Source organism: Zingiber officinale, chromosome 7A, assembly GCF_018446385.1.
Source record: "Zingiber officinale cultivar Zhangliang chromosome 7A, Zo_v1.1, whole genome shotgun sequence".
Lineage (NCBI taxonomy): Eukaryota > Viridiplantae > Streptophyta > Magnoliopsida > Zingiberales > Zingiberaceae > Zingiber > Zingiber officinale.
In genome coordinates, this window is record NC_055998.1 from 125,792 (window position 1) to 152,884 (window position 27,093).

The 27,093-nt window shown below is 39.9% G+C and overlaps 3 protein-coding genes across 10 annotated transcripts; 2 read left to right on the forward strand and 1 right to left on the reverse strand.

Annotated features, from left to right (window-relative positions):
* Nucleotides 1–307: 307 nt before the first annotated feature.
* On the reverse strand, nt 308–3,352 carry LOC122000604 (pentatricopeptide repeat-containing protein At5g04810, chloroplastic-like). 8 transcript variants are annotated; one of them, XM_042554968.1, is made up of 5 exons: nt 2,621–3,352; nt 2,064–2,191; nt 1,607–1,701; nt 1,100–1,181; nt 308–583 (listed from the first exon to the last, which is right to left on the reverse strand). In XM_042554968.1, exons 1-3 carry the CDS (start codon nt 3,248–3,250, stop codon nt 1,665–1,667), a joined length of 795 nt encoding a protein of 264 aa, XP_042410902.1. In that variant the 5' UTR covers nt 3,251–3,352; the 3' UTR covers nt 308–583; nt 1,100–1,181; nt 1,607–1,664. The 8 variants fall into 8 exon arrangements, with proteins under 8 accessions (XP_042410902.1, XP_042410903.1, XP_042410901.1 ...); XM_042554969.1 differs by having other exon boundaries at nt 1,100–1,189; XM_042554967.1 differs by having other exon boundaries at nt 1,607–1,721.
* Nucleotides 3,353–4,790: 1,438 nt separating this feature from the next.
* On the forward strand, nt 4,791–6,028 carry LOC122000605 (sex determination protein tasselseed-2-like). Its single transcript, XM_042554974.1, has 2 exons — nt 4,791–4,934; nt 5,040–6,028. Exons 1-2 carry the CDS (start codon nt 4,921–4,923, stop codon nt 5,809–5,811), a joined length of 786 nt encoding a protein of 261 aa, XP_042410908.1. The 5' UTR covers nt 4,791–4,920; the 3' UTR covers nt 5,812–6,028.
* Nucleotides 6,029–23,039: 17,011 nt separating this feature from the next.
* Nucleotides 23,040–24,154, forward strand: LOC121999819 (sex determination protein tasselseed-2-like). Its single transcript, XM_042554451.1, has 2 exons — nt 23,040–23,132; nt 23,238–24,154. The coding sequence occupies exons 1-2, from the start codon at nt 23,119–23,121 to the stop codon at nt 24,007–24,009; spliced, it is 786 nt and encodes a 261-aa protein (XP_042410385.1). The 5' UTR covers nt 23,040–23,118; the 3' UTR covers nt 24,010–24,154.
* The last annotated feature ends 2,939 nt before the right edge of the window (nt 24,155–27,093 follow it).

Below are 27,093 nucleotides of genomic sequence, written 5' to 3' on the forward strand. Positions count from 1 at the left end.
GGATGCAATTACCTTCCACTTACTCAATCTTGAGGTTATAAAAGTTGATATATGTTAGTATGTTTAACAGAAAGCCATAAACAAGAAGATGTAGTGACATGACAATGATCACTTGTTATTATTACCTCTGGTTCCAAATGCTAGTGTCACTGTTTCCAGTCTCCTTTTCACAGTTACTAACCATATGCAAGTGAAGAAATAAAGGGAAACTAGTGATAATCAGGTTTTATACCATCGCAAGCTAGTTATTGTCAAATGGAACACACAGCTAGAGTATGGAAATGCCAGAGGAGCAACACATGAAAACTGTAGCAAGAAATGCATGAGGATACAAGATATGTGAATTGACTCCAAATCTTCAGACCAAAAACAAGAAAAAAAATAAAAATTCCATGAATTAGAATACAAATATACAGAATGTTTCGTTACCTTAAGCCTATCAAACACAATTAAACATTTCTTCTCATCTCGAATATTGGTATAACCATCCATCATTGTGTGATATATGTTAATAGAAACATCCGTTCCTTGTTCTTCCATTTCTCGAACCAAAACTTCAGCTTGAGACATGTTGTCACTTTGACTGCACAAGGAAGTGGTTTGAGAAAATTACAAGTATCCCTATCTGATAAAGAACCACATAAACAAATATTGAAGTAATCTAAGATTTTCCATTATCAGGAATAAAGACAGAATTCTGCATGTCTTATTCATAAAGATATATTGTTCACAGGAAGTATATTCTGAAATGCCTACTATAAAGCTCTTAGGTAGAGTACTACTCAAGTTAAAAAGATGAGTATAGATCAGTGCCATCATGAAAAATAGCTTGATTATAAGATATACCACAATAAAATTCTGGCTAGCATACTTGAGGTTTAATATGAGTTACCGACATGCATTACTAAGATTAGGCTATTCAACACACTAATCTGAGAGGTAATGGCATCTCAATCACAACATAACTTTGAGAAAGCACATAACATGCATCAAGTGGTGAAATATAAGAAATCGAGTGATATTTTGAAATGACAATCATTCCAAATAACAAACATCAGTATCACAAAAGCCATATAAATCCATAAAAAAAAATACTAACCAATGTGCGTAAATGATGTTGCTGTATATTACGCCGCCATTCAAGGAAGAAAACTATTGCTTTGCCTCTTTGAAGTAGATATCTGCAGATCTTCCAAAGTAGCAAAGAGGTCATTAGGGAAGATTTATTAGATCATAAGTAACAAAGATGCATTAGACAGCATGTAGGCGGATCTATATCTCTTAGTTTTTGACTGAGAAGTAAAAGAATTTTGTATCAGCCAAATCAAATCACAATCAACATTCACAAGTAGCCTGATAAAATCATGCATATCCCAGGTGATTAAACAAACAATACTTGTATAATAATGGAGATGGTTGAGATGACAACATGGATTGCAAACTCAGGAATGCCATAGTCTCATATCAGTTTGGTTATAAATTCAACCAAAACAAACAATGATTATATTCCTTAGCTTCTAGGCTTTCCACATCAAACATATAACAAAAAAATGGTGGATTATAAAAGTTAATGACAAATACATGAATTATCGAAAGTAATACTCACTCAGCATCGAGGACTTTAGCAAGACAAAGTCAACTCAACACCCTCAGTCTTCATTTCATCAACGCAAGACAAAGCCCCATGCATATCTCTGGCAACTGCATAAGCGTGAACAAGGCTGCATGAAATGAATTTACTTAAACGCAAGAAATGAATGCTTAAATCAACATGATCATTCATAATGCCAAAAGTAAAGTGTTCACAATGAACTATAGAACATGAGGACAATACTAGAGAAGTTTCAGGCAATTATTCATTTCTTTGGGGAACAATTTTGAATTAGAAATCACTTGAAATTGTTCTCCTTTATTTTCCAATTCAGCATAGATATATCTAGCTATTTTCGAAATTGTTCTCCTTTATATTTTCACACTTTTATATTTTAACACTTTTTCAACAAAGTATTTACTACAAAAATCAACCAACACAGCATAAATATGATAATTGTATAATATGTTACCTTGTAAATATGCGTTCATCTGGTTCAATTCCTCTTGCTCTCATGCTCTCAAAAGTTGCTCGTGCATGATGTTTATCACCTCTTCTGGCATAATACTTGACCATCAAGAGATAATCTCCTAAAGAGGGCTGAATCATATAGGTTAATAACTCTCGAGTTTTGAGAATGTTATTTAGATGAGCAAAGTTATTTTAAATACTTATTTGGTAACTGATCCTATCGGGAAGCTGAGAAGACGAACAATGATCCTAGGGGTTGAAGATCCCTGGAATCTAAGGACAAAGAATTAATTCAGGCTTACCCATTAATAGCAAAGAGAGGCAGTAATGTTTTAAGAGCCAAATTCATGTCTAGACTCAAAACTCCTAATGCACATTGCTTCTTGTCGTTGATAATCTTCAACCTCAATGCAAAGAAAGTTAATCTACCCTAAGATGATTGTTTTATATAAACTATGTCATCCACTAGAAGCATTTTCTATGCTGGTGAGGGGATTTTTTAGAATAACAAGGATAAAAAGGTCAAAAATAGTGGTACAGGGGAAGAAAAATGTGTACCTTCGGTATTTTATCAAACGCCGACACTACCGCTTGCCAAACCTCTGGCTTAGTGTCCAAAACCTTCACAAATCTATTGCTAGCATTCCCCCTCTCCACATGCCACTTCGACTTGTACTCCCTACGATCCGACCCTGCTACCCAGTTCATTTTCTCTTCCTTCCTCGCCCTCTGCTGACTCCCGTCGTCCAACCGCGGCAGATTCCCCACAAAAATCTTTCCTTTAACACGATATTTGGCAGTGTCGGCCATGGAATCGGGATTAACAGCAGGCGAGGGGGGACCTTCGACATCGGAATCCGATGGCAGGGTTTCCACCGGAGGGGTCGGTGGCAGCGGCGGAGGAGGAGGTGGAGGAGAGAGCTTACTGGAAAGCCAGAGCTTCGGTGCCAAGGGGTTGGTGGTGGAGGGTTTAAGAGCGGTCGAAGGGGCGGTGTCAGGCTCAACAGGGGATGTTTGCCGGAATGGAGGGTTCAGGGGGCGGCGAATGGTGGCGGAGGATAGCGGCGCGGCGGCGGCTGCTGCAGCTTCCGGCGGTGGCTTATGGGAAGCGCGAGGGGAGAGGAGGACGGAGGGTTTGACAACGAGGGTCGTGGGAGAGAAGGAAGCGGGGACGAAAAGCAAATCCATCAGCGATTTGATTGGTGAAGGGAGTAGAATTTCATGGCTCGGCGATTTGGATTTGGAGAGGAAGAAGGGCGTCGAGCGAGGCCGTAGAAGATAACGGGAAAGATAAAGCGGGTGATTTTCATTTCACCCTAATGTTTATTTGTTTTTGTAAGAAAGACCTCCTAAAATGTTTACATTAAAATATATTTTTAAATAATTGAAAAAGTATATTATTTTAATCTCTGACTTTTATCCGTTCTATTGTTCACACTACTAATAAATCTCTGACAAGATCTCACTTGTAGTATGAATAGGCTTCTAACTACTCGACAAATGTAACATGTTTGACAAATTCTTGCTTGAATTACAAAATCTTATTTGAGATATATTTTTTTTTTGGTACTATTATGACTTAGTACGTGATCATCATCGTCAAACTTGTTAAAGAGACAATGTTTGAAACTTGAGAGAACTGAAATTGATTAGTACGACTATTAATAAGAGAGAAATATATTTATCTCTTGGTACGACTATTAATTAGTATGTGTGCTTCAACAAACTTGTTACCAGACAGCATTGTAAATGGGCAAGGCTAGCTAACAACCTTGATAGATAAGGTTGCAAGAGATTTGACAATTGAACATGAATCCATAGCTCTCAAGGGCATGGGCGGAGCCAAGTGATGGCCTACTCGGGTTGTAGCTCGCGGGCCCAACGCCAATGACGAAAAGGAGCCGTTGGATTTTTTACGGGAGAAAGAAAAAGTAAGAACGAAAGAGAAAGCTAGCCCGGGTAGAAATGAGAAGAAAACAAAGTACGTTATCTGAAAGATTTTTTTTTCAATCAGTCCGGAGGTTATAAAATTTCTGACTCCACGCCATTGGTCAAGGGGATGCAATTACCTTCCACTTACTCTATCTTGTTAGAGGCCTCTACCATCGTTGCTATTCCATTGATCAAGTCATCCATGCTCAATTTGTCAACCATGCATTAATTTCCTTAGTCATAGTTTTAAGCTTTCTTTTTCCAAATGTTTTCATACGTATACTGTTATACAAATATTCAAAATGCACGAGATCAACTTTCTTTATGTGTATTAATAAAAATATACTTGTCCTCAAGTTATTCAAATTATTATCAGATATTTGTAGTTTGATCTTCAGCTATGATGTATTTATAGAAATTTTTTTCTTCAAATAGAGAACATGTCCAAAGATGCTGAACTAATAGTTGTCTATTATATGCACTTTCCATTTATCATGATCGATACCTAAGAAAATTTAATGAGACTAACTGAGTTATACTTTTCTAACTTTCTACAGTTGAAATATAATGGAGCTTTGAATTCTTGTGCATGGCTTATAAATTTCGTTAATTAGATTGACTTTCAGGATTAGATGATGACTTTAGGAGCCGACACAGTACACGAACTGAGCTTTCATAATTCACAACCGATCAAAAACTGGATTCCTTCGTATATGGGGCGTTCTTATCCTAATCGCACTATAATAATTAACCTCGTCACATACGACTCTGCAAGGACATTTGGTTCATAGTTTTTACCCTTAATGAGCCGTGAAAGACTGCAACGGCTTGCTATAAATAGGGAAGAAGAGGCAACGAAACATTATATTAGTACCACGATCTAGTTAGAGACTCGATTCATATATAGCTTCGTATCGATCTTCCACATGGAGAACAAGAGGTCTTTCTTTGATTTGTTTTTGTTGTTTTAATTGGTTAGATTTGGATCTATCATCTATGTGTTTGTGTTTGCCTTAATTAGTCGATTGGTTAATTTATTCCTCAGGCTCGAAGGCAAGGTCGCTGTCATCACCGGCGGCGCTAGCGGCATCGGCGAGGCCGCCGTCAAGCTGTTCGTCAGCCATGGCGCTCGTGTCATCGTCGCCGACGTCCAAGACCAGAAGGGGGAGGCGCTCTGCGCCACCCTGGGCGGCGCCGCTTCGTACGTCCACTGCGACGTCCGGCTCGAGGCCGACGTGAAGCGCGCCGTCGACACCGCCATCTCGCTCCACGGCAGGCTGGACGTCATGTTCAACAACGCCGGCATCAGCGACCCCGCCGGCAGCAGCATCCTCGGCGAGGGCGACCTGACCGCGGCGTTCGAGCGGGTGATGGGCGTCAACGTGCTGGGCGCGCTGCTGGGCACGAAGCACGCGGCGCGGGCCATGACGGCGACGCCCGGCGGCGGCGGGAGCATCATAACGACGGCCAGCGTGGCGTCGGTGATGGGCGGGCTGGCGCCGCCGGTGTACACGTGCTCGAAGCACGCGCTGCTGGGGCTGACGCGGGCCGCTGCGACGGAGCTGGGGAAGCACGGGGTGCGAGTCAACTGCGTGTCGCCGGCGCTGGTGGCCACGCCGCAGGCGGTGTCGCACACGCAGGCGAGCCTGGAGGAGCTGGAGGCGATGGGGGAGGCGATCTCCACCCTCAAGGGCGTCAAGCTGAAGGCGGAGGACATCGCGGAGGCGGCGCTCTTCTTAGCCAGCGACGAGTCCAGATTCGTCAGCGGCCACAACCTCATGGTCGACGGCGCCAGCACCGCTACCAAAATATTCTGAGCGAATCCAATTAGATACGACCGTTATATCATTTGAATAATATATAACTGCGCGCACGCTCATAGCAGTTATAATTTAAAATAGTAATTTCTGTTTCATTGCCGTCAAAACTGCTGCCATTGTTGTAGTAGTTTTTTTTTTTTTTGGCTTAAAATAATAATGCGTGTGACTTTTCATCTCAGGTCAACGTTGAATAAACAGTCAATTTTTTCGTGTCCGTACGCGTGCAGTTGTTGTATGTCTCTTTCTGTTCGACGGATTAATAATTGATCGATTTTTTAAATGATTAAATCTTTTTCCGTTATTTGCTTCGGCGGATCGATCGACTTGAGAAAAAAGGCTAAAGAATCCCGTCTGAAGTCAACGTTTGGAAAGTCACGCGAGGAAGAGTCTCGGAAAAAATTCAAGTTTTGGAGTTCATGACCAACAAGAAAAGCAAGCCAAACATGCTCCACAAACACGAATCATATGGGAGCATACATCGATTGATGGAATAATTTATTAGGGAATAAATTATTAGAAATGTAAATGAAAGTCTAGTGGTGGATGGAGAAAATTATACTGTGCCAGACTTTACATGATATTATGATTAATTTATATTATTTCACATGCATTATATAATTCTTGCAACTAGAGTTATCTAGAATTATTGATCGAATTAAAATTTTGATTCTTTGAGATTTTTAATTGGATGCTCATTTTGATTTTTTGTTGATCGGATTTATTTTGTCAGTTGGATGTTCATTTTGATTTTTGTAGATCGGCTTTTGCTTGAAGATGTCGATTGGGCTTCATGTTAAGATGTCGATCGACAATGCTTTTGGTCAATTTAGAGAATATGTTGATTTTAATAAATCTGGAGATCTAGTCAATCAACATTTCTGGATGGGAATTATCTCTTTTGCATTGATTTTGATAACCGCTCAAATTTTTCAATTGGATTTAGCAAAGCTAGGAGAAATTAAATGCCGAGTGAAGCCAATCCAAGTTGACTGGAGTTTTCTACTTTCACTTGCCAATATAATTCTGGTCGATTAGCTTGGATTTGTTCAAAATTCGAACCACGACCAATGTTGTCGATTGACTTCTCTATTAGTGTTGACTAAGAGTATTTTGACTTTTGATGGATATTTTGATCCTCGAAGTTATCAATTGGATGTTTGGTATGAGTGTTAGCTAGACTCTTTCCAATATGTTCTCGAAGGAGATCCTCAAGAAAGGAGCAAGGATGATCCTTTATTCGCTGCTTCTGACTCCACCATTCAACGGTGCCTCTTGGCATACTGATGACATTTACTAATAGCATGATGATGGGATTGATGGTAATCATAAAAACGTCGATGTTTTCAAGAAATGATCGATCTGGTGCGATAGTTGATTCTGAGATGTCTTCCCCCCTTTTACACTACTCTCTCCTCCCTTCTTGGCTCAAGTGGGCGGTCAAATGCCAACTTGCACTGAGGGAAGAGGGAGAGCCTTGCACTCTATCTGAGTGATGGTAGAAGTTGGTGTATTGCTTTCTTTTCTGGCGGATTGAGCTTCCTCCGCACAGTCATATACCTGATAGATCAACTTAACATATTATCAAAATTTGTTGGGGGGATTCTTCACCAGAGAGCAAAAGAAATCTCCATCAGACAAGCCTTACGAGAAAGTACTCACCAGTATTTTTGCAGTTATCGTGTGAACATCTAAAGCAACTTGATTAAAATGCTAAATATATTCGATGTGTTGTTGATCTAACCTTGTTACCGAGTGCACAGGGTTGACTAACTTAAGAGTCAAGAGGATCAGACGTCATACAGGAAGTCCAATCAAGATGTGTGATTCTCGATTGACAAAGTTAAGTTGTAGGATTATGGCAAGAGGTCAGGATGTTTAATTCCCGATGGACTGAAGTCTGGATGTATGATCCCGACAAGAGGTCGGGATGTTTGATTCCCGATAGGCGAAGTCCAGATGTGCGATTCTACAGGAAGACTTGGTGGGTCAGATTGGATGTCAAGGAGGTAACTTAAGAACTTAGTAAGTGGAGGTAAATCACTAGAGGAGAGTGCCTCATTGAGGATGCATCCCGATTGAGCGGATAGTAGGTGTCAATCCAATTTAGGTCTATTTCATAAACATAAATTGAGATCCTGACTAGATCCTGGTATCGGGAAAACATAATTTAATTACTAAATTAGTTTTTTTATGGTGTTAACTTTGTCTTGTAGGGTATATTTTGTTTGTGTTGGACTAACACATTTTGTAAGGCAAAAGAGCACAAAATGCCTTGGGTGAACAACACCTGAGGTGTCTTCCAGGTGACGAAAGGCGCATTGATTACTGTTAATGGAAAGCGCCTTTGGAAGCTTGGAAGACACCTTCAGTTGAATAACGTCGAAGACTTCGACGACGATAAAAAGCTGAAATTACAAGATAACTTTTGGGGTTGAAGGCGCCTTCGGTGCTTTGAAATGAACCTTCAACGCTCAATAAAAGAGCATCTCGACTAGCAACTTAAGTACACTTCTATTGCAAGTTTCTACGCGTCCGTTTGACATTCTGATTGCTCAAGCTTCGTGCTACTGCTCTGCTATAATACTATTGCACCCGACTACTATTGAGGAGTCGTCCAACGCCAAACCTGATCTGATCATCTTCGAAGGTGTTGTAACGAATGTTTATTATTGTACTTAGTTTTTGTATAAAAGAAAGTGTAGCGTGTTACACTTGTCCTAACTTTTTTATTGTACTCGTTTCCCTCTTCCGGCGATTCCGAAGGAGAATTTTAATAGATTACCCATCGATAGGTTTACGGAACTTGGGTCATGGAGTAGGAGTCGCTGAAGGCTCCGAACCAAGTAAAATCGACCGAGTTCAAGTTTTCTATTTTGCTTTCGTGTTTAGTTTTGTTCACTGCATACTTCTTTCAAAACTAAAAAAGATAAAGTTTTTTTAAAACCACGTGATTCATCTCCCCTTTCACGTGTGTCTCGATCCAATAGTCTCGAGCAGATGCATTTCCAGAAGATGATCTTTGGGGTCTCTCCGCTCGGCCCATATCCTCGAAAGGCATGTGGAACAGGGCCCGATGATATGCTAGTGGAGACGAGGACATGGGCGGTAGGTTGATCGGTTGTGCGGGCACTTGCATGAAGCCGCCTGGAGGAGTGGGAACCGATGGAAACCCAGTCGACCCTTCCACTTGTGTCCGTCGCTCGATATGTGGGATTGTCACTAATAAAGGCGGGTCATTCGACAAAGGATGCTCCATTGCTGATTGTTGTTGTTGTACCAATCTTTGCGCTCGAGCGACTACAAGCAACTCCAAGTCCTCTTGCAATAAAGTGACTTTTGCGAACTGTTTAGCTTTGTCCATCTTCTTATTTCAGATTCAGGTGGAGTTCCTACAAATGATGTCAAATTTGATCATGTCTAAAAGCAAAGAAGATGGTGTGATGGCCAGGTGACTCCAATGTTGACTTCGAGAAGATGAAAACCTAAATGACATGGACAAACTTGTACAGCAAAAACAAAAACTAGGAGAAGAAATCGTTAGTCATTAGTCCAAGAAGGGTCCTCGACATAGACACTCCGATGCTCAAGTTAGAACAATAGCTGAGTGAAATGGAGAAGAAGATGAACAGTTAAATAGTAATGTGTATCTATGTGCGTGCGTGCATGTACCTACACCTTTATGAGGAGACCCCTTATATAGTACTAATTTTCTTTGGTGCACGGATATCAAGGCATTTTCGAAAAAGAACCAGCTATTTTGATACTCTGACAACTTTCTCAAAATAAACCCACCATTTATATGTATTGTAGGGTATAAGCTTCCTTCTTATAGCATGCACAGGAGATATTCCTTTATTCTTTGACAACGGTTATGCAAAGCATGAAAAAAAGAATATTAGGTTGTTGGGCTGATGGGTCAATACTATGTTTTTGGGGATAAGCTGGTTGAGTCTCTTATAATGCCTAGTCTGGCCTCATCCGCCCGGAAGAGGAGTCTGGTCGGCTAAAAAGCATTGACTTGTGTGAGGACTTAGCCTCTTAAAGACTAGATATCCACTCGGACTAGTTGTCCGACCGACTAGAGGTCCGCACAAATATTGAGACTGGTCAAATCAACCCGAGATTTCATCGGGTTGGTGGGACTCGGTATTTGACCGAACAAAATGTCCAATCGACTGAAATACTCGGGTGAATCATGTGACGGTGTCGACTCCTAGTGTTGACTCTTCTTGACATTAACCGCCACATCAGTCGATTTTCTTAACTTTGACTCAAACATCAGAGGTCTTACCTTATTCACTGTATCATGCATCATCATCAAACTTGTTTCAAGAGAGAATACAGCTAGTAGATGATTGAGTGATATGAAATTAATGTATTTATCCATGAATTCTAAGAATAAATTAACTTCTAACTAATCTTCATGTATGTGAAATCCTTTTCTAACTACTTAACAGTCAGTTATAAACTGATCCCATGATTTTGTTGGGTTTTTCGGGCCGCGAAAACCGTTTTTTCGCGTCGCGAAAACCCCGAATCACCCTAGCCAACAGATCTCGTGTGAAGAAAAATTTGAAAATATACGAGTACGAGTTACAAAACTTCTAGATCCACATGATGAAGATCTTTACCCTTGTTGCGTGTCCTTTTGCGTATCCCGCTCGTCCTCGGTACGCCGGATCTCGAAGTTGTCAATGTAGACAACTCTCTACACGTATCCACACGAACACACTAGGTGGAGGTGACCAAAAACCAAGGTGTGCTAGCACCTATGTGGTTCGACCAAGGAAGGAGGAGAGGGAGAGCTTGAGAGGAAGAATATGCAAAATTCCACACTTGAATGAAATTATGAAAATCAATTCACACCCCATTCAAAATGTGGCTGACCACCTTTCTCATGTGTAACTCCCCTCATTAATGCATTAAGTTGTCATCAAGGAGAGAATGTAACCTCCATGAGGTGACACTCACTAGTAACTCCCATGAGGTGGCAACCATGATAATGTGGAGTAACATCATTAGTCCACATCACTGCCAACTCACCAATGAGGTGGCATAAAGTCAAGTCAAACTAGACTTTTAATCTTCCTCTCAAGTCAAGTCAAAGTTGACCAAATCTCTTCCATGGTTAATCTAATCTAACCATTTGATTCAAGCCAATTTAATATATAATGAATCTAATTCATTAAATTAAATTGATTCAATGAGTCATAATCTAAATTAGACTCATTGAACACATGAATCAACTTGAGTCCAACTCAAGTTAGCCCAATTAGGATTACTCTTAATCCAATTAGATTCATCAAATGAATCTAATCCTCTTGGTTCATCATATGAACCTAATCTCCATCTAATTGTCCTTAGTGTGTGACCCTATAGGTTCTTGTAACGTTGGCAATGCCCTAAACCCATTTAGGAGCATAAGTAATGAGCGGTATCTAGCAACACATCATTACTACCCAAGTTACAAGAATGTCGAGATCCGACATCACCTTGCGACTACTAATTGTGACTCCTCACAAAATATGACAAGTGTCCTTCTATCCTAGACATCTAGATTGATCAATGTGAGGCATAGACCGTGTCATCCTCTGACCAATCTAAATCTTGAACTCCAAGTAGACTCACTAAATCAAATGAGCTCAATATCCTATATTGACTCATTTGGGCATGGCCATGCACTTCGTGGTCTCACTCTATCAAGAATACCGATGTCTCTCCCGTCATATAGGAGGGATAGATCTCATCTACATCACTCACATCCCTCTGCATAATTTGTTATATACCCAGTAATCGTCTTTATAGTTACGGGTGACGTTTGACGAAACCAAAGTACATAACTCCTTATGTAGGGATCTATGGTGACTTCAGGTCTAAGGACTAGTAGTCATACTAATAGCCACATGAGAAAGTATATGACACTCATATAACGATCCATGATACTTTCTCATGGCGGGTCATTCAGTATACATTCTCTAATGTATACCCATGTGTCAACTTGATATCTCTATATCCATGACTTGTGAGATCAAGTCATCGAGTTGACCTACATGCTAGTCTTATTGCATTAACATTGTCCCTGAATGTTAATACTCGACTAGGAATGATTAAGAGTAGTGTTTCCTATATCATCTCACTATCGGTTCAACTAACCGATTGATATAGGTAAGAACCGTCTGCTCAAGGACATTATTATACTTAGTTTATTTGGCACCAATACAAGTAAGTATAATAATCAAAATCCAAATGCCTTTATTTATATAGAATATGATACAATAAGTCCAAAATACAATCATCAAATGATTGGCTCTAGGGCTCTAGCTAACAGATTTATCTCATTTTACATCATTTAGGGATAAACTATGAGGGGCGTCTAGGATAAATGTATTGGGTTAAGGCACACATGAGTGGAGGGTGAATCATGTGATTCTCAAAAACTCTAATTTTTTATTTTGAAAAACGAGTACATAACGGAATTAAACATAGAAATAAAAATAAAAAAATACAAGTACGTGAACTCGATCGGTTTTACTTGATTCAGAACCTTCAGTGACTCCTACTCTATAATCCAGGTCTCATGGATCTATCGACAGGTAATCCACTAAATACCTCTTCTGGAACTGCCAAAAGAGATGATCAAGTACAAAAAGGGATAGAAAAAGTGTAATAAGCTACACTTTCTTGTATGAAAAAATTAAATACAGTATTAAAAGTTCGTTATCCAACACCTTCGAAGATGGTCTAATCAGACTCAGTGTTAGACAGCTCCTCAGCAGTAGTCGAGTGCAGTATTATCGTAACAGAGCAGTAGCATGAAGTCAGAGCAGTCGGAACGTTGCACGATTGCGTAGAAGTTTGTAATTGAAGTGTGTATGAGTTGTTGGTCAAAATGTTCTTTTATTGACCGTTAAAGGCGCCTCCATAGCACTGGAGGCCCTTCAACCCCTAAGTTTATCCTAATAAAATTGCTTCTTATCGTTGACAAAGTCTTCTGCTTTATCTGACTGAAGGCGCCTTCTAGGCTCTCGAAGGCGCCTTCCATGAACAGTACTCAAGGCACCTTCCAATGGCTTGACGGCGTCTCGGGTATTGTTCATCTAAAACATTTTGTGCTCCTTTGACACTGCAAAATGTGTTAGTTTAACATAAAATATCTAACTTGCAAAATAGAATAAGCACAATAAAAATAAGCAGTTAGCATTAATTAGATCATGTCTCCCTGAAACTAGGATTTAGTCAGGGTTTCAATTTAGGTATCTGAAATGGACTTAAATTGGACCGACACCTACTGTTCCCTCAACAAGAACGCGTTCTCATTTAGTCACTCTCCTCCAGTGACTTATCTCTACTTACCAAGTGTCAAGTTATATCCTTGATGTCCAATTTGACCCACCAGGTCTTCTTACTAGAATCGCACATCTAGACATTGCCAATCGAGAATAGAACATCTCGACCTCCAACCGGAATTGCACATCCGGACTTCAATCCATCGAGAATCGAACATCCAGACCTCCTGTTAGAATCCCACATCTGGATTTCCTGCCTGAGGTATGATCCTCTTAACCTGTTAAGTTAGTCAACCATGCGTACTCGGTAAAAAGGTTAGATCAACAACACATCTAATTTTAATCTACTTGTCATTACCCCCGGGGTGTAGCACAGACGGTGGGCGCATGACATCTCTAGCGTAATAGCCAGTGGTCAATTTTTAGGAACTGACGACCTATGGTTTATCCCACCATGCGACTGATGTCTGTGTACCTGCATGTACCTCCCTCCATATCTGTGGAGTCGACACCAGGGGGTCGTTAATATAGCATATCTACATTTTTTTTAATCTACTTGTCATTCATCAAAACTCAAGTTTGATCATTAGTGTCAACTGCACTAACAATCTCTCTTATTTTGATGCAATAATAAACTAGATTAAAGTTAGAAAAAAATCTGCAAAAAAAAAACAAATAGTAATAACATTATTCAAGAGAAAATTTAAGAAATTTCAATTTCCATTCTCTCGATCATTTTATGATTTAAATTTTCAAAATTTATCTTTAGTTTTTTCTTACTTAATCCACCCCCTTTGGCATTCATAAAAAAATATGCATATAAGTATACCAAAGTATGAAATTGTAAATACGTAAGCAAGCATATTAAGTAATAAAATTTTCAATGGTAAAATTTTTAAGAAAAAATTATAAGTCTATTTTAGGGAGGAGTTAATGAATTCAAGAGAATGTTGCAAGACATTTCCAAATATTTTTCAAATGCTTTTGAAAGCATTTTGTAAAACTTTTCAAATAAGAAGTTTTTTTTTGCAAAAATATTTTCAAAATATTTTTCAAAAAACAAACATTTGTGAAGTTTAAAGATATTCTTCAAGAAAAATTTTTTAAACATAAAACTTTTGCAAGATTTTACAAAATATTTTTGAAAGTGTTTTTAGAGAAGTATTAAGAAGTCAATAAAGTATTTCCGAAAACATCTTTCAAAATCTTTTTAAAAATATTTCCTAAAATAATTTTCAAACATTTATAAAGTAATTTTCATAATATTTCAAAAGTGATTTTCAAAGTAATTTTTTTACTTATTTTTCCAAACTATTTTCAGAATAACTTTTCAAAATATTTTAAAAGTAATTTTCAAATTACTTTCAAACCAATTTTCAAAGGGATAAAACAATTTTTTAAAAGAAATCAAAATGGTATGAATTATATTACGAACATTTAATAAATGAGTTTAAGATAATTAAACATATAATATGCACTCAAATAATGAATTTATACTTATCAAATAAATAGAAAAATCATAAGACAATTATCTTAGGACACCCCACAAATTCTAACAGATAGACCTAGTGTATTTGTGAGATATTCATTCTAGATCTATAGAATCATATTTTCTATGGATTTGTTCTTGACTAAAGCTAAAAATAAATTTTGGAATACTAGGGAGATGGAAATTTTTAGAAAACAAAAATTTTCTTAAAATTTGCAAATCACTTAAAAATTTATTTGATAATAAGACCCCTAATCTATCATATGCATTCCTAATTTTCATTTTAAGTTGCTAAATTCGAGTTCTGATAATGGTTTAGTAAATATGTCATCCAAATTTGATTTTGATGTAACATAATTAAGTTCAATATCTCCATTGGTTATATGATCTCTTACAAAATGATGTTTAACTTTTATATGTTTGATTCTTGAACGATGGACTGGATTTTTGGTTAAATTGATTAAACTTATGTTATCAATAAAGATTTTTATTTTTTTATATTCTAAGTTAAAGTTTTATAATGTGTGTATCATCCATAATAATTGTGCTACACACTCACACATAGCTACTAAACCAGCTAACAAGGAATCTGTCAAAGAATATTCTTTTAAGATGATGCAAATTGAGGGAACTTTCCTCGGAGGCGATTATGCTTCCACTCAGCCGACATATTATGACCTCATATTCTTCAACCGTCTCATTAATGATGTCAGTTACAAAAAGGATGTACACGGATCACGGAAGATTCCTCGAACTGGCTATATGCCTTCTAGGGTGCATATACTCCGTTGTTCAACAACCTCTGACACCCGACATTCTCTGTCATCTCATGATTGTAGAGGTTCTAGAGGTGATACATAAATAGGGGGTCCTCTCCAATGGTGAGGTATGGACACTTTATTACACTAAGCGCCCATCCAGTTGTTCATTACTGTTAGAGCAATCCCAATGGTCCGCGGGACCATGTGTTTTGGTGTTTAGGCAAAGGGTTTAAGTTAGGTTTACCCTCGTTATCTGATATGTGTACTTGAGTTATGCAGGACTGCAGGTGACACATGTGACTTAGGTTGACGACTTCGGGTCCGGTGAAGGATGGAGCATCCGAGGGACCGTGGACAAGGCAGCAAGGACAAGGGCCGAGGGAAGCGACTTCGAGGCATACGCGAAGGATGACATTAGGGACGAGCCGCGGGCTTGGATGCATCCGAGGGACGAGAGCCAAAGGAAGTAGGCTTGAAGGCAAGAGGTCAAGGCTGCAAAGAAGAGTCAAATGAGTCGTGAGGGTACAAGTGCATGAGAGATTGTACTCGGAGTAAAATCCTAGTTTTAGGGTTTTACTGTAGCGGTACTGTAGCAGTTACTGTAGCGCACTGTAGCAGTTACTGTAGCGTATTGTAGCAGTCGACTGGTGTATGGACCAATCGACTGATGCACTGTAGCAGAGAGCCGTTGAGATAACCGTTGGGCTGGCACCAGTCGACTGGTGCCGATACCAGTCGATTGGTAACGGGCAAATCAGGTTCTGATTTGTTCCAAGCTCTATAAGAAGGAGCTTGGTATGGCCGGCCAAGGTGACGAAATTAGACTTGGTTAAAGCCTAATTAGTAGTCACCAAAGTGCTCAAGGTTTCCTTGTGTCCAAGTGTTGTTGGTGAGTGTTGTGGTGAGGTTTCTCCACCCACAAGGAGGTTGAGCTAGCCGGAGTTTCCGGGGACTAATCCACCAACGAATTGAGGGATCGTCCACCTTACGGACACGTCGTGGAGTAGGAGCATCATCTCCGAACCACGTTACATCGAACGTGTTAGCGGTTTGGTTTGCATTTCCTTTCTTTGTCTTGTATTTAGTTTAGCTTGTTTATTTTTATTTGTATTCCGCTGTGCAAGCTAACAATAGTGTAGGAAGCTAACGATTTGGGGGTGCCGTCTATCCAACCCCCCTTCAAGCCGGCCACCGATCCTCCAACAAGTGGTATCAGAGCGAAGGTCGCTTTTCACCGGACTAACCGCCGAGAAGAGCAACGCATAAGAAGATGGCCTACTTGATTGTCCCTCCAAAGTTTGAAGGAGGAAGCCTTGGGGACATCTCATTTTGGTTGATGAAGATGGAAGTCTTCCTCGAGACGGATTGGGACACAATGATGGTCGTCGAGGAACCATTTGAAGTCCCAAGAGACAAGAAAGGAAAGAAGCTCCGATCACGACACTGGACGGAAGAGCAAATCACACGGGCAAAGGCAAATTCAAAGGTAATATCAATTTTAATTGATATTTTGCCTAATGATGTGATGAGTCATGTAGGTGAATACGAGAACGCCCACGAGTTATGGAGCAAAGTGAAGAAGTTTCCATGGGAGGAATTCATGCCTACACAAGAAGAAAGAAAATCCGAAGAAAGTGATGAAGTGGTCCAAGAGGAGAAGAAGGACCAATCGGATGTGGAGCCCAAGAAGATGGGCTTAGTAGCTCAAGAAGAGGAGGTGGAGCAAATGGAAGTTGAGTCATGCTCAACATCCGAGGAGGAGAAAGAAGATGAGACATCATCTACATCCTCAAGGGTTGAAGAAAAGTCCAAGACAAGTGAAGAGGATGAAGAAGAGGTATTGGAGGTCAACCTAGTGAGCACCTCCACCGAAGCAAAATCAAAAGCTCTCATTATGTGCTTCGGGTGCAATGAAAGGGGACACTACAAAAGTAGATGTCCTATGGGTAAGAAAGAGGTATCTCCTAAACTCATTCAAATTAATTTAAACACTAACAAGGGTTGTAGGAGTGAAGAAGCCCAAAGGAGGAGATTGTGCATCATATGCTTCACGTGTGGAGAGAAGGGTCACTACCACACCAAATGCCCCAAGAAGGGAGAAATTAAGAAGCTAGCGCATCTAAAGAAATGGGAGAAGAAGAAGAGAAGCAAGAGTCAAGGGGGTGCTTCAAGGGTAAGGGAGGTATATCCTAACTTGAAGTTTAATTCAAATTTAAACTCCTCCATGCATGTTAGAAATAATTCTTATTATTTACCCATGCAAAATTTTGGTTTTAGATATCATTATAGGAATAGGGTAAATATCGATCATAATCCTAAGAGGCCTATGCATGATAGACCTAGGCAAGTTAAATTCTCATTACCTAAGGAGAAGAAGGTAATAGAGAACCAAGGCATTAATCCCAAGAAGGGGAGACATATCCCTAGAAAGGGTAGGTCTAGGAATGTCCAAGGTGGACATGTTGACTCTAGGTTTAGGAACCTAGAAAGGGAGAATCAAGCTTTGAAGGCAAAGCTTGATGGTTTAGAGAAATTCCTTAAGAGATTCACTATTGGATCTAAGGGATTAAGTATGGTGTTGCGTAGTCAAAGACCCAACAATGATAGATCAGGCTTGGGATATCGATCTAGTCCCTCCAAGGTCAAAAGGAGACCATGTGCTAGGGTGGCACATGATAAGGGCAAGAGAGAATCATCTAAAGCCAATGAGAAGAAATATGCTAGGGTTGCATATGATTATGGCAAGGATGATGTGTCTAAGGTGCACCATTGTGGCCTAGCCATTGTGGATGAGTCACCTAGGGAGGTGGCTAAGGCAAAGAGCTCTAGGGGGAGCTCTAAGAGTCAATTTGGGACCCATGGAAAATGGATCTCAGGTGGATACTACTTGGGAGTCTAGAGGAGCCATGGAGTGTGCCAAAAGGTTTGGAGATGGATTTGAGTCTCAAACCTAGGAATTTGGCACACATGGTTTGTGTTTCATGCAAGAAATATAACATTTGGGTTCATATAGCATGATAAATGGTTTTGGATGTATAGATGCCATATAAACCAATGCTAGGGATGCATTGTGGGTTGGTATGGGCAAATACATCAAGAGGAAGTCAAAACTAGGACTTTAGGTCAAGGTTCAATTGAACCATTTAGCTAGTTTTGGATTTTATGTCAATCTTGGGATTGGTGATAGATATATTTTTCCCAAGTAGACAAGGGTACAATAGACCTCTCCACAAAATTTGGAGATTTTTTGGAGGTCTAAGGAATTACTGGTGCATTTCTGAAGTTGGCCTGAAAAGGCTGATTTTTTCAGAAATAGGGTACCAGTCGACTGGTACAGATACCAGTCGACTGGTAACAATGTTTTTGAGCACAGAATGTCTCTATAAGATTTTGTCGAACGGGTGCAGTCGACTGGCACTTGGGGTAGTCGACTGTTACCAGGAATGGTTCTGTAAGGTTGTGTCGAAGGGGGCAGTCGACTGATACCAGTCTGAAATTGTTTTCAGCATTGGTTTGTGACCATGTCAACTCGCTTAGATATATGGGATCCAAGGGGGATTAATACATAAGTTTAGGGTCAATTTAGATGACAAGTTTTCAACAATTGGGATATTGTTGGAGAACTTTTTGGATGTTAGGCAAAGGGGGAGAAGTAAGGTTTAGTTGGGAAAACCTGAAAGTGCCTTTGAGTAGGGGGAGCCTTGGGATAGGTTCTTAAAAAGCTTTGTGATAAAATCCTATCTCAATGGGGAGCGTAGGTGTAGGGGGAGCCTTGTGATAGGTTCCAATGCTTGGTGCATTGTTTCGGCGGTTGCCAAGTGTGTAGCCTTGACAACGTAAGTCCATTCGGCGGTTGCCAAGTGTGTAGCCTTGGCAACGTAAGTCCATTCGGCGGAGTAAGTCCAAGTGTGTAGCCTTGACATCGTAAGTCCATTGGTTTTAGCATGTTTATTTGCTATATGTTTTCCCTAACTTAAACGTATTGCCAAACACCAAAAAGGGGGAGATTGTTGGAGCAATCCCAATGGTCCGCGGGACCATGTGTTTTGGTGTTTGGGCAAGGGGTTTAAGTTAGGTTTACCCTCGTTATCTGATATGTGTACTTGAGTTGTGCAGGACTGCAGGTGACACATGTGACTTAGGTTGACGGCTTCGGGTCCGGTGAAGGATGGAGCATCCGAGGGACCGTGGACAAGGCAGCAAGGACAAGGGCCGAGGGAAGCGACTTCGAGGCATACGCGAAGGATGGCATTGGGGACGAGCCGCGGGCTTGGATGCATCCGAGGGACGAGAGCCAAAGGAAGTAGGCTTGAAGGCAAGAGGTCAAGGCTGCAAAGAAGAGTCAAATGAGTCGTGAGGGTACGAGTGTATGAGAGATTGTACTCGGAGTAAAATCCTAGTTTTAGGGTTTTACTGTAGCGGCACTGTAGCAGTTACTGTAGCGTACTGTAGCAGTCGACTGGTGTATGGACCAGTCGACTGATGCACTGTAGCAGAGAGCCGTTGAGATAGCCGTTGGGCTGGCACCAGTCGACTGGTGCCGATACCAGTCGACTGGTAACGGGCAAATCAGGTTCTGATTTGTTCCAAGCTCTATAAGAAGGAGCTTGGTATGGCCGGCCAAGGTGACGAAATTAGACTTGGTTAAAGCCTAATTAGTAGTCACCAAAGTGCTCAAGGTTTCCTTGTGTCCAAGTGTTGTTGGTGAGTGTTGTGGTGAGGTTTCTCCACCCACAAGGAGGTTGAGCTAGCCGGAGTTTCCGGGGACTAATCCACCAACGAATTGAGGGATCGTCCACCTTACGGACACGTCGTGGAGTAGGAGCATCATCTCCGAACCACGTTACATCGAACGTGTTAGCGGTTTGGTTTGCATTTCCTTTCTTTGTCTTGTATTTAGTTTAGCTTGTTTATTTTTATTTGTATTCCGCTGCGCAAGCTAACAATAGTGTAGGAAGCTAACGATTTGGGGGTGCCGTCTATCCAACCCCCCTTCAAGCCGGCCACCGATCCTCCAACAGTTACTACTGTTCTACTTCTTGCCCGAGACAATACACTAACTTGAATGTCAGAGGACCTTCATCTGAGACCCCTTCCTTGATTTTTGGTGCTGATATTCTATTGGCTCGTTTGAGTATGTGTAGGGAGCTTAGTGCACCAGTCAAGAGTCTTCGGCACAATCCAGAGGTTAGTGTACATGGCTTCACTTACTAGGATTTTCAAATTATCCGGCTTCACTCATTAGGACTTTCCACCTGCCTAGCTTCACTCACTAGGGCTTTTCCAATTTGTCTGACTTCACTCACCAGGACTTCCCAATTTGTCTGACTTCACTCACTAGGACTTTCCACATCATGTATTTGGTCAACACTGATCCACTTTGATTTTCTACTTCTGCTAACCTTTTTGTTGGCCTTGTCCTTGCCTAACCTCCAGTTTGAATTTTTCAATCAACCTTGACTTATTTGACTTTTGGTCAACCTTTGACGACCATCAATCTTCCATATGAACAATTGCACCTGTAATCTCCATATATTGTCAAACATCAAAACATAAACTTTATGACTCAAGCTTGAGCCAATCAAATTTAGTCAACCTGATCAACCTTGACCCAGGGGAAATTGTGCCAACAGAATTGATCCAACCTTGTTTGTAAAAACCCTTAAATCCAATATTTTTATAGCCCAAGTATACGTCGATGACATAATTTTTAGATCTACAAACTCACATTTTTTACAAGAATTTATAAATTTAATGAAACAAGAATTTGAAATGAGTCTAGTAGATAAGTTAACTTTCTTCTTAGGCTTACAAATTAAACAAACTAATGAAGGTAATTATGTCTATAAAGAAAAATATATAAAGGAATTATTTAGAATATTTAGAATGGATAATTCTAAAGAAATAAGAATGAGCATGACAATAAATGAAAATACAAATAGTGATCCTAATGGAACAATGGTAGACCTAAAGTATTATAAAAGTAGTTTGTTATACATAACTGTAAACTTACCTTATATACTATTTGCAGTTAGTTTGTGTGCTAAATATCAAATTTGTGCTAAGGAATCCATCAGAAAAATGTTAAAAGAATATTTAGATATCTAAAAGGTACATGAAATATAGGAATGTGACACCCTAAAATAACTAATTTTGAACATGTAGGATATTCTAACTCAGACTATACTGGTTGTAAATTAGATTGAAAAAGTACAAGTAGTGGATGTCAATTATAGGTTTCTTAAATGGACCTAAATTTGATCAACGTCTACTATCCCCTCAACCAGGACGGGTCCTCACTGAGTCACTCTCCTCCAGTGACTTATCTCCACTTATCAAGTGTCAAGTTACCTTTTTGATGTCCAACCTGACCCAACAGGTCTTCCTATCGGAATCGCACATTCAGACTTTGCCAATCGAGAATTGAACATCTCGACCTCCGATCCTGCTGAAATCGCATATACAAACTTCAACTCATCGGGAATCAAACATCCCGACCTCCTATCAGAATTTCATATTTGGACTTCTTACCTGGTGTCTGGTCCTCTTGACCCGTCAAATTAGTTAACCCTGTATACTCGATAATAAGATTAGATCAATAACATATATAACTTTAATCTACTATATTCGTTATTTATTAAAACTCATGTTTAATTATTGATGCCAAGTGTACCAATAAAATATGACCATCTTTCGCTAAATGTAAAATCCTTGACAAATTCTTATTTGCATAAAATTTTATTTGAAATATATTTGTCTCCGGGTAAGACTATTAATTAGTATGCGTGTATCATCAAACTTGTTACAAGAGAGCATTGCAAATGAGCAAGGCTTCGAGCAAAGCTAACAGCCTTGATAGGTAAGGTTGTAAGACATCTAACTACTGAACATGAACCCATAGCTCTCAAGGGCACGGACGGAGCCATGTGATGACCTACCTGAGTTGTAGCCCGGGGACCCATCGACAATGACGAAGAGGCCTACCCGGGCTGTAGCCATTGGTCGGGGAGATAAAATTCTGACCAACCCGGAGGTTATAAAATTCTTGATTCCACGCCATTGGTCGAGGATGCAATTACTTTCCACTTATTTTATCTTAGTTGAGGTAAATATCTCTTTTATGTGTTAGTCATTATTCCAAAGGTTAGTAGTCGTTCATTATTTATCTCTTCCATGTTGGCCCTAGAATGAATTGACGAAAGTACTTGAAGCGAACGTATTCATCTTTTACCACTTTAGAGGCCTCTACTGTAGTTGTTGTTCCATTGATCAACGCCATCCTCAATTTGTCGACAATGCCTTTCCTTAGTCATAGTTTTAAGCTTTCTTTTTTTGAAAATGTCTTAAAAACGTGCGCATGACATTCATGTATATACTGATATACAAAAAATCGAAATGTCACAAGATCAACTTTCTTTACGTGCATTAATGAAACTATACTTTTCAACTTTCTTTATTTGAATTCAGCAGTTGCAATGGAGCCTTGACTTCTTGTGCTTGGCTTATATATTTCGTTAGATTGACTTTCAGAATATTTAGATGATGACTTTAATTTGGAGCCACATAACACGATGTCGCAATATAATAATCAAACAACCAATAATTAACCTCACATACGACTCTGCAAAGATTCATATTTTACCCTTAACCAGCCGTGAAAGACTGCAACAGCGTGCTATAAATTGGGAAGAAGAGGCAACGAAACATTATATTAATACCACGATTTAGTTAGAGACTCGATTCATATATAGCTTCATATCGATCTTCCATGGAGAATAAAAGGTCTTTCTTTGATTTGATTTTGTTGCTTTAATTGGTTAGATTTGGATCTATCATCTATGTGTTTGTGTTTGCCTTAATTAGTCGATTGGTTAATTTATTCCTCAGGCTCGAAGGCAAGGTCGCTGTCATCACCGGCGGCGCTAGCGGCATCGGCGAGGCCGCCGTCAAGCTGTTCGTCAGCCATGGCGCTCGTGTCATCGTCGCCGACGTCCAAGACGAGAAGGGGGAGGCGCTCTGCGCCAGCCTGGGCGGCGCCGCTTCGTACGTCCACTGCGACGTCCGGCTCGAGGCCGACGTGAAGCGCGCCGTCGACACCGCCATCTCGCTCCACGGCAGGCTGGACGTCATGTTCAACAACGCCGGCATCAGCGACCCCGCCGGCAGCAGCATCCTCGGCGAGGGCGACCTGACCGCGGCGTTCGAGCGGGTGATGGGCGTCAACGTGCTGGGCGCGCTGCTGGGCACGAAGCACGCGGCGCGGGCCATGACGGCGACGCCCGGGGGCGGCGGGAGCATCATAACGACGGCGAGCGTGGCGTCGGTGATGGGCGGGCTGGCGCCGCCGGTGTACACGTGCTCGAAGCACGCGCTGCTGGGGCTGACGCGGGCCGCTGCGACGGAGCTGGGGAAGCACGGGGTGCGAGTCAACTGCGTGTCGCCGGCGCTGGTGGCCACGCCGCAGGCGGTGTCGCACACGCAGGCGAGCCTGGAGGAGCTGGAGGCGATGGGGGAGGCGATCTCCACCCTCAAGGGCGTCAAGCTGAAGGCGGAGGACATCGCGGAGGCGGCGCTCTTCTTAGCCAGCGACGAGTCCAGATTCGTCAGCGGCCACAACCTCATGGTCGACGGCGCCAGCACCGCTACCAAAATATTCTAATCGAATCCAATTAGATACGACCGTTATATCATTTGAATAATATATAACTGCGCACACGCTCATAGCAGTTATAATTTAAAATAGTAATTTCTGTTTCATTGCCGTCAAAACTGCTGCCATTGTTGTAGTAGTTTTTTTTTTTTGCTTTAAATAATAATGCCTGTGACTTTTCATCTTAGGTCAACGTTGAATAAACAGTCAATTTTCGTGTCCGTACGCGTGCAGTTGTTATACGTCTGCTTTCTGTTTGACGGATTAATAATTGATCAATTTTTTAAATATTTAAATCTTTTTCCGCTATTTGCTTCGGTGGATCCATCGACTTGAGAAAAGACTAACGACTCCTGTCTAAAGTCAAGGTTTGGAAAGTCACGCGAGGAAGAGTCTCGGAAAAAATTCAAGTTTTGGTGCACATGACCAACAAGAAAAGCAGGCTAAATAATGCTCCACAAACACGAATCATTCTAGTCCCCGGGCCTGGGATGAATTAGTTATTCCATGGTAAAATTATCAAATTGATAAAATAATGTGACCAATTTAATTTCTTAATTTATCTTTCTACAGATGATGAATGTATGATGTGAGACGCACAAGGTCAACATAAAACTTTTTTTATTAAACAGACAAGAATCATGGTGCCGCATAGCCGAATGGATATTTGAACGATTGTTTATCATACGGGAGTATAAATCGATTAATGGAACAATTTCTTAGGGACTAAATTATTAGAAATGTAAATGGAAATCTAAAGGTGGATGGAGAGATAACTTTAGCTCTATATTAATAGTTTTGTGATATTATGATTGGTTTATATTATTTCACATGTATTATAATTTTTGCAACTAGAGTTGTCGGTCAAATTAAAATTTTGGTCTTTTAGAATTTATAATCGGATGCTCATTTTGACTTTTGCGGATCGAACTTACTTTGCCAGTTGGGCGTTGTTCACTTTAAATTTTGTAGATCGACTTTTACTTAGAGATGTCGATTGGGCTTCACGTGAAAATGTCGATCGGTTGTGCTTTTGATCAATTTAAAGAATCTGTTGATTTTGACCAATTTGAAGATCTTGTCAATTGACATTTCTTGATGGGAATTTTGTCTCTTTTGCATTGATTTTGATAATTGCTTCGATTTTTCAATTGGATCTGGCAAAGTTAGGAGAAATCGAATGCTGAGTGAAGTCAATCCAATCCAAGTTGAATGGAGTTTTCTATTTTGACTTGCCAATTCTGGCAGATCGACTTGGATTTGCTCAGAATTCGAATCGCAACCAATTTTGTAGATTGCCTTCTCTATTAGAGTTGACTAAGACCATTTTGACTTTTGATGGACATTTTGATCCTCGAAGTTACCAATTGGATATTTGGTCTGAGCAATAGTTAGACTCTTCCCATTATGTTCTTGAAGGAGATCCTCAAGAGTGGAGCGAGGATGATCATTTATTTGCTACTTCTGACTCTACCATTCGACGGTGCCTCTTAGCATACTGATGACATTCATTAGTAGCATGATGATGGGATTGATGGTAATCACAAAAACGTCGATGTTTTCAGGAAATGATCGATTTGCTACGATAGTTGATTATGAGATGTCTTCCCCCTTCTGCACTGCTCTCTCTTCCCTTCTTGGCTCAAGTGGGCGGGTCATATTGTTGGAGTGTATACTGAAAGTCTAAGCTTTTGTAAACATTAATGTTAAATAAAGAATCACATTTGGTCAATTTATCTATATTTGTTTGTAGTTGTTCAATTAATTTATATTGTAAATAACATAGTATGTGGTGTCACATATAGAAGATGATGTTATCAGTACCTTATAAATTATAAACAGTAGCTCACGACCAAAATGGAAAGGAACAAACCATTAAAAGGTCGTAGTATAATTAGGAATTAGTTTATCTTGACTATATAATTACACTAGTACACTTAGAGTGTATTGAGTAGGACCATTTGAGGTTGTTTCTTTTATACTGACTTTATAAAGGAACAAATACCTCAGTTATTATGGAAGTGTGTGCTCTTAATCCCAATATAATAAGAAACACATATATTTGATATTTATTTCTTTAATTTATCAATGTGTGAGATTTAGTTCGATGAATCAATAAACCCGATAAGTTGGAAAATGATATCACTTATAGTATGTGTTGTTGATTATAGAAGGAAACTGTGTCCTAGAGATACTAGGTTGATAATGTCCCAAGAGGAGCTCATAAGAATTGTCATGTTAAACCCTGCAGGTGGACTTAGTCCAACATGACGATAAGGTTGAGTGGTACTACTCTTGGACTAAAATATTAATTAAATGAGTTGTCAGTAACTCACTTAATTAGTGGACATTCGATATCTTAAACACAGGGAGACTAACACACTCATAATAAGAAGGAGCCCAAAAATGTAATTTGGGATTGGTGCGGTAGTTCAATAATAGTTCTTTAGTGGAATGAATTATTATTGATAAAATTAAGTTGTGTGTTCGGGGCGAACACGGGATGCTTAATTTTATCAGGAGACCAAAACCAATTCCTCCTCTCGGTCCCTATCGTAGCCTCTTATTTATAGAGTAATATACCCACCTATACCCACCTTCTATACCCATCTAAAGGGAGCCAGCCAAGCTAGCTTGGAATCAAGCTAGGGCTGGCCTAAGCATGGTTTAGGGTGGCCGGTCCTAGCTTGAACCCAAGCTAGAGGGGGCCGACCATAATTAAATTAAAAAAAAATTTAATTTTAATTTTTATTATGTGGAAGATATAATTTATTAAAGAGAATTAAAATTAAAATATCTTTCTTAAAAGGATCTACAAAAGATTAAAGAAAGAGATTAGATCTCTTTCCTTATTTGTAGATTGGAAAGATATTTTATTTTCTCTTTAAAAATTAAAATTATAGAAATTTCTTTTTATCAACCATGAAGGGATTTTTTAAAAGAAATTTTATTTTTAAAATTTCCGGAAACAAATTAGGAAGTTTTAATTTGTTGATTGAAACTTGTCTAATTTGCCTCTCTATGATGTGGCCGACCATTAAGAGTTTAATTGTGAAATTTTATTTTATTTTTCCCAATTAAATCATGTCAAGG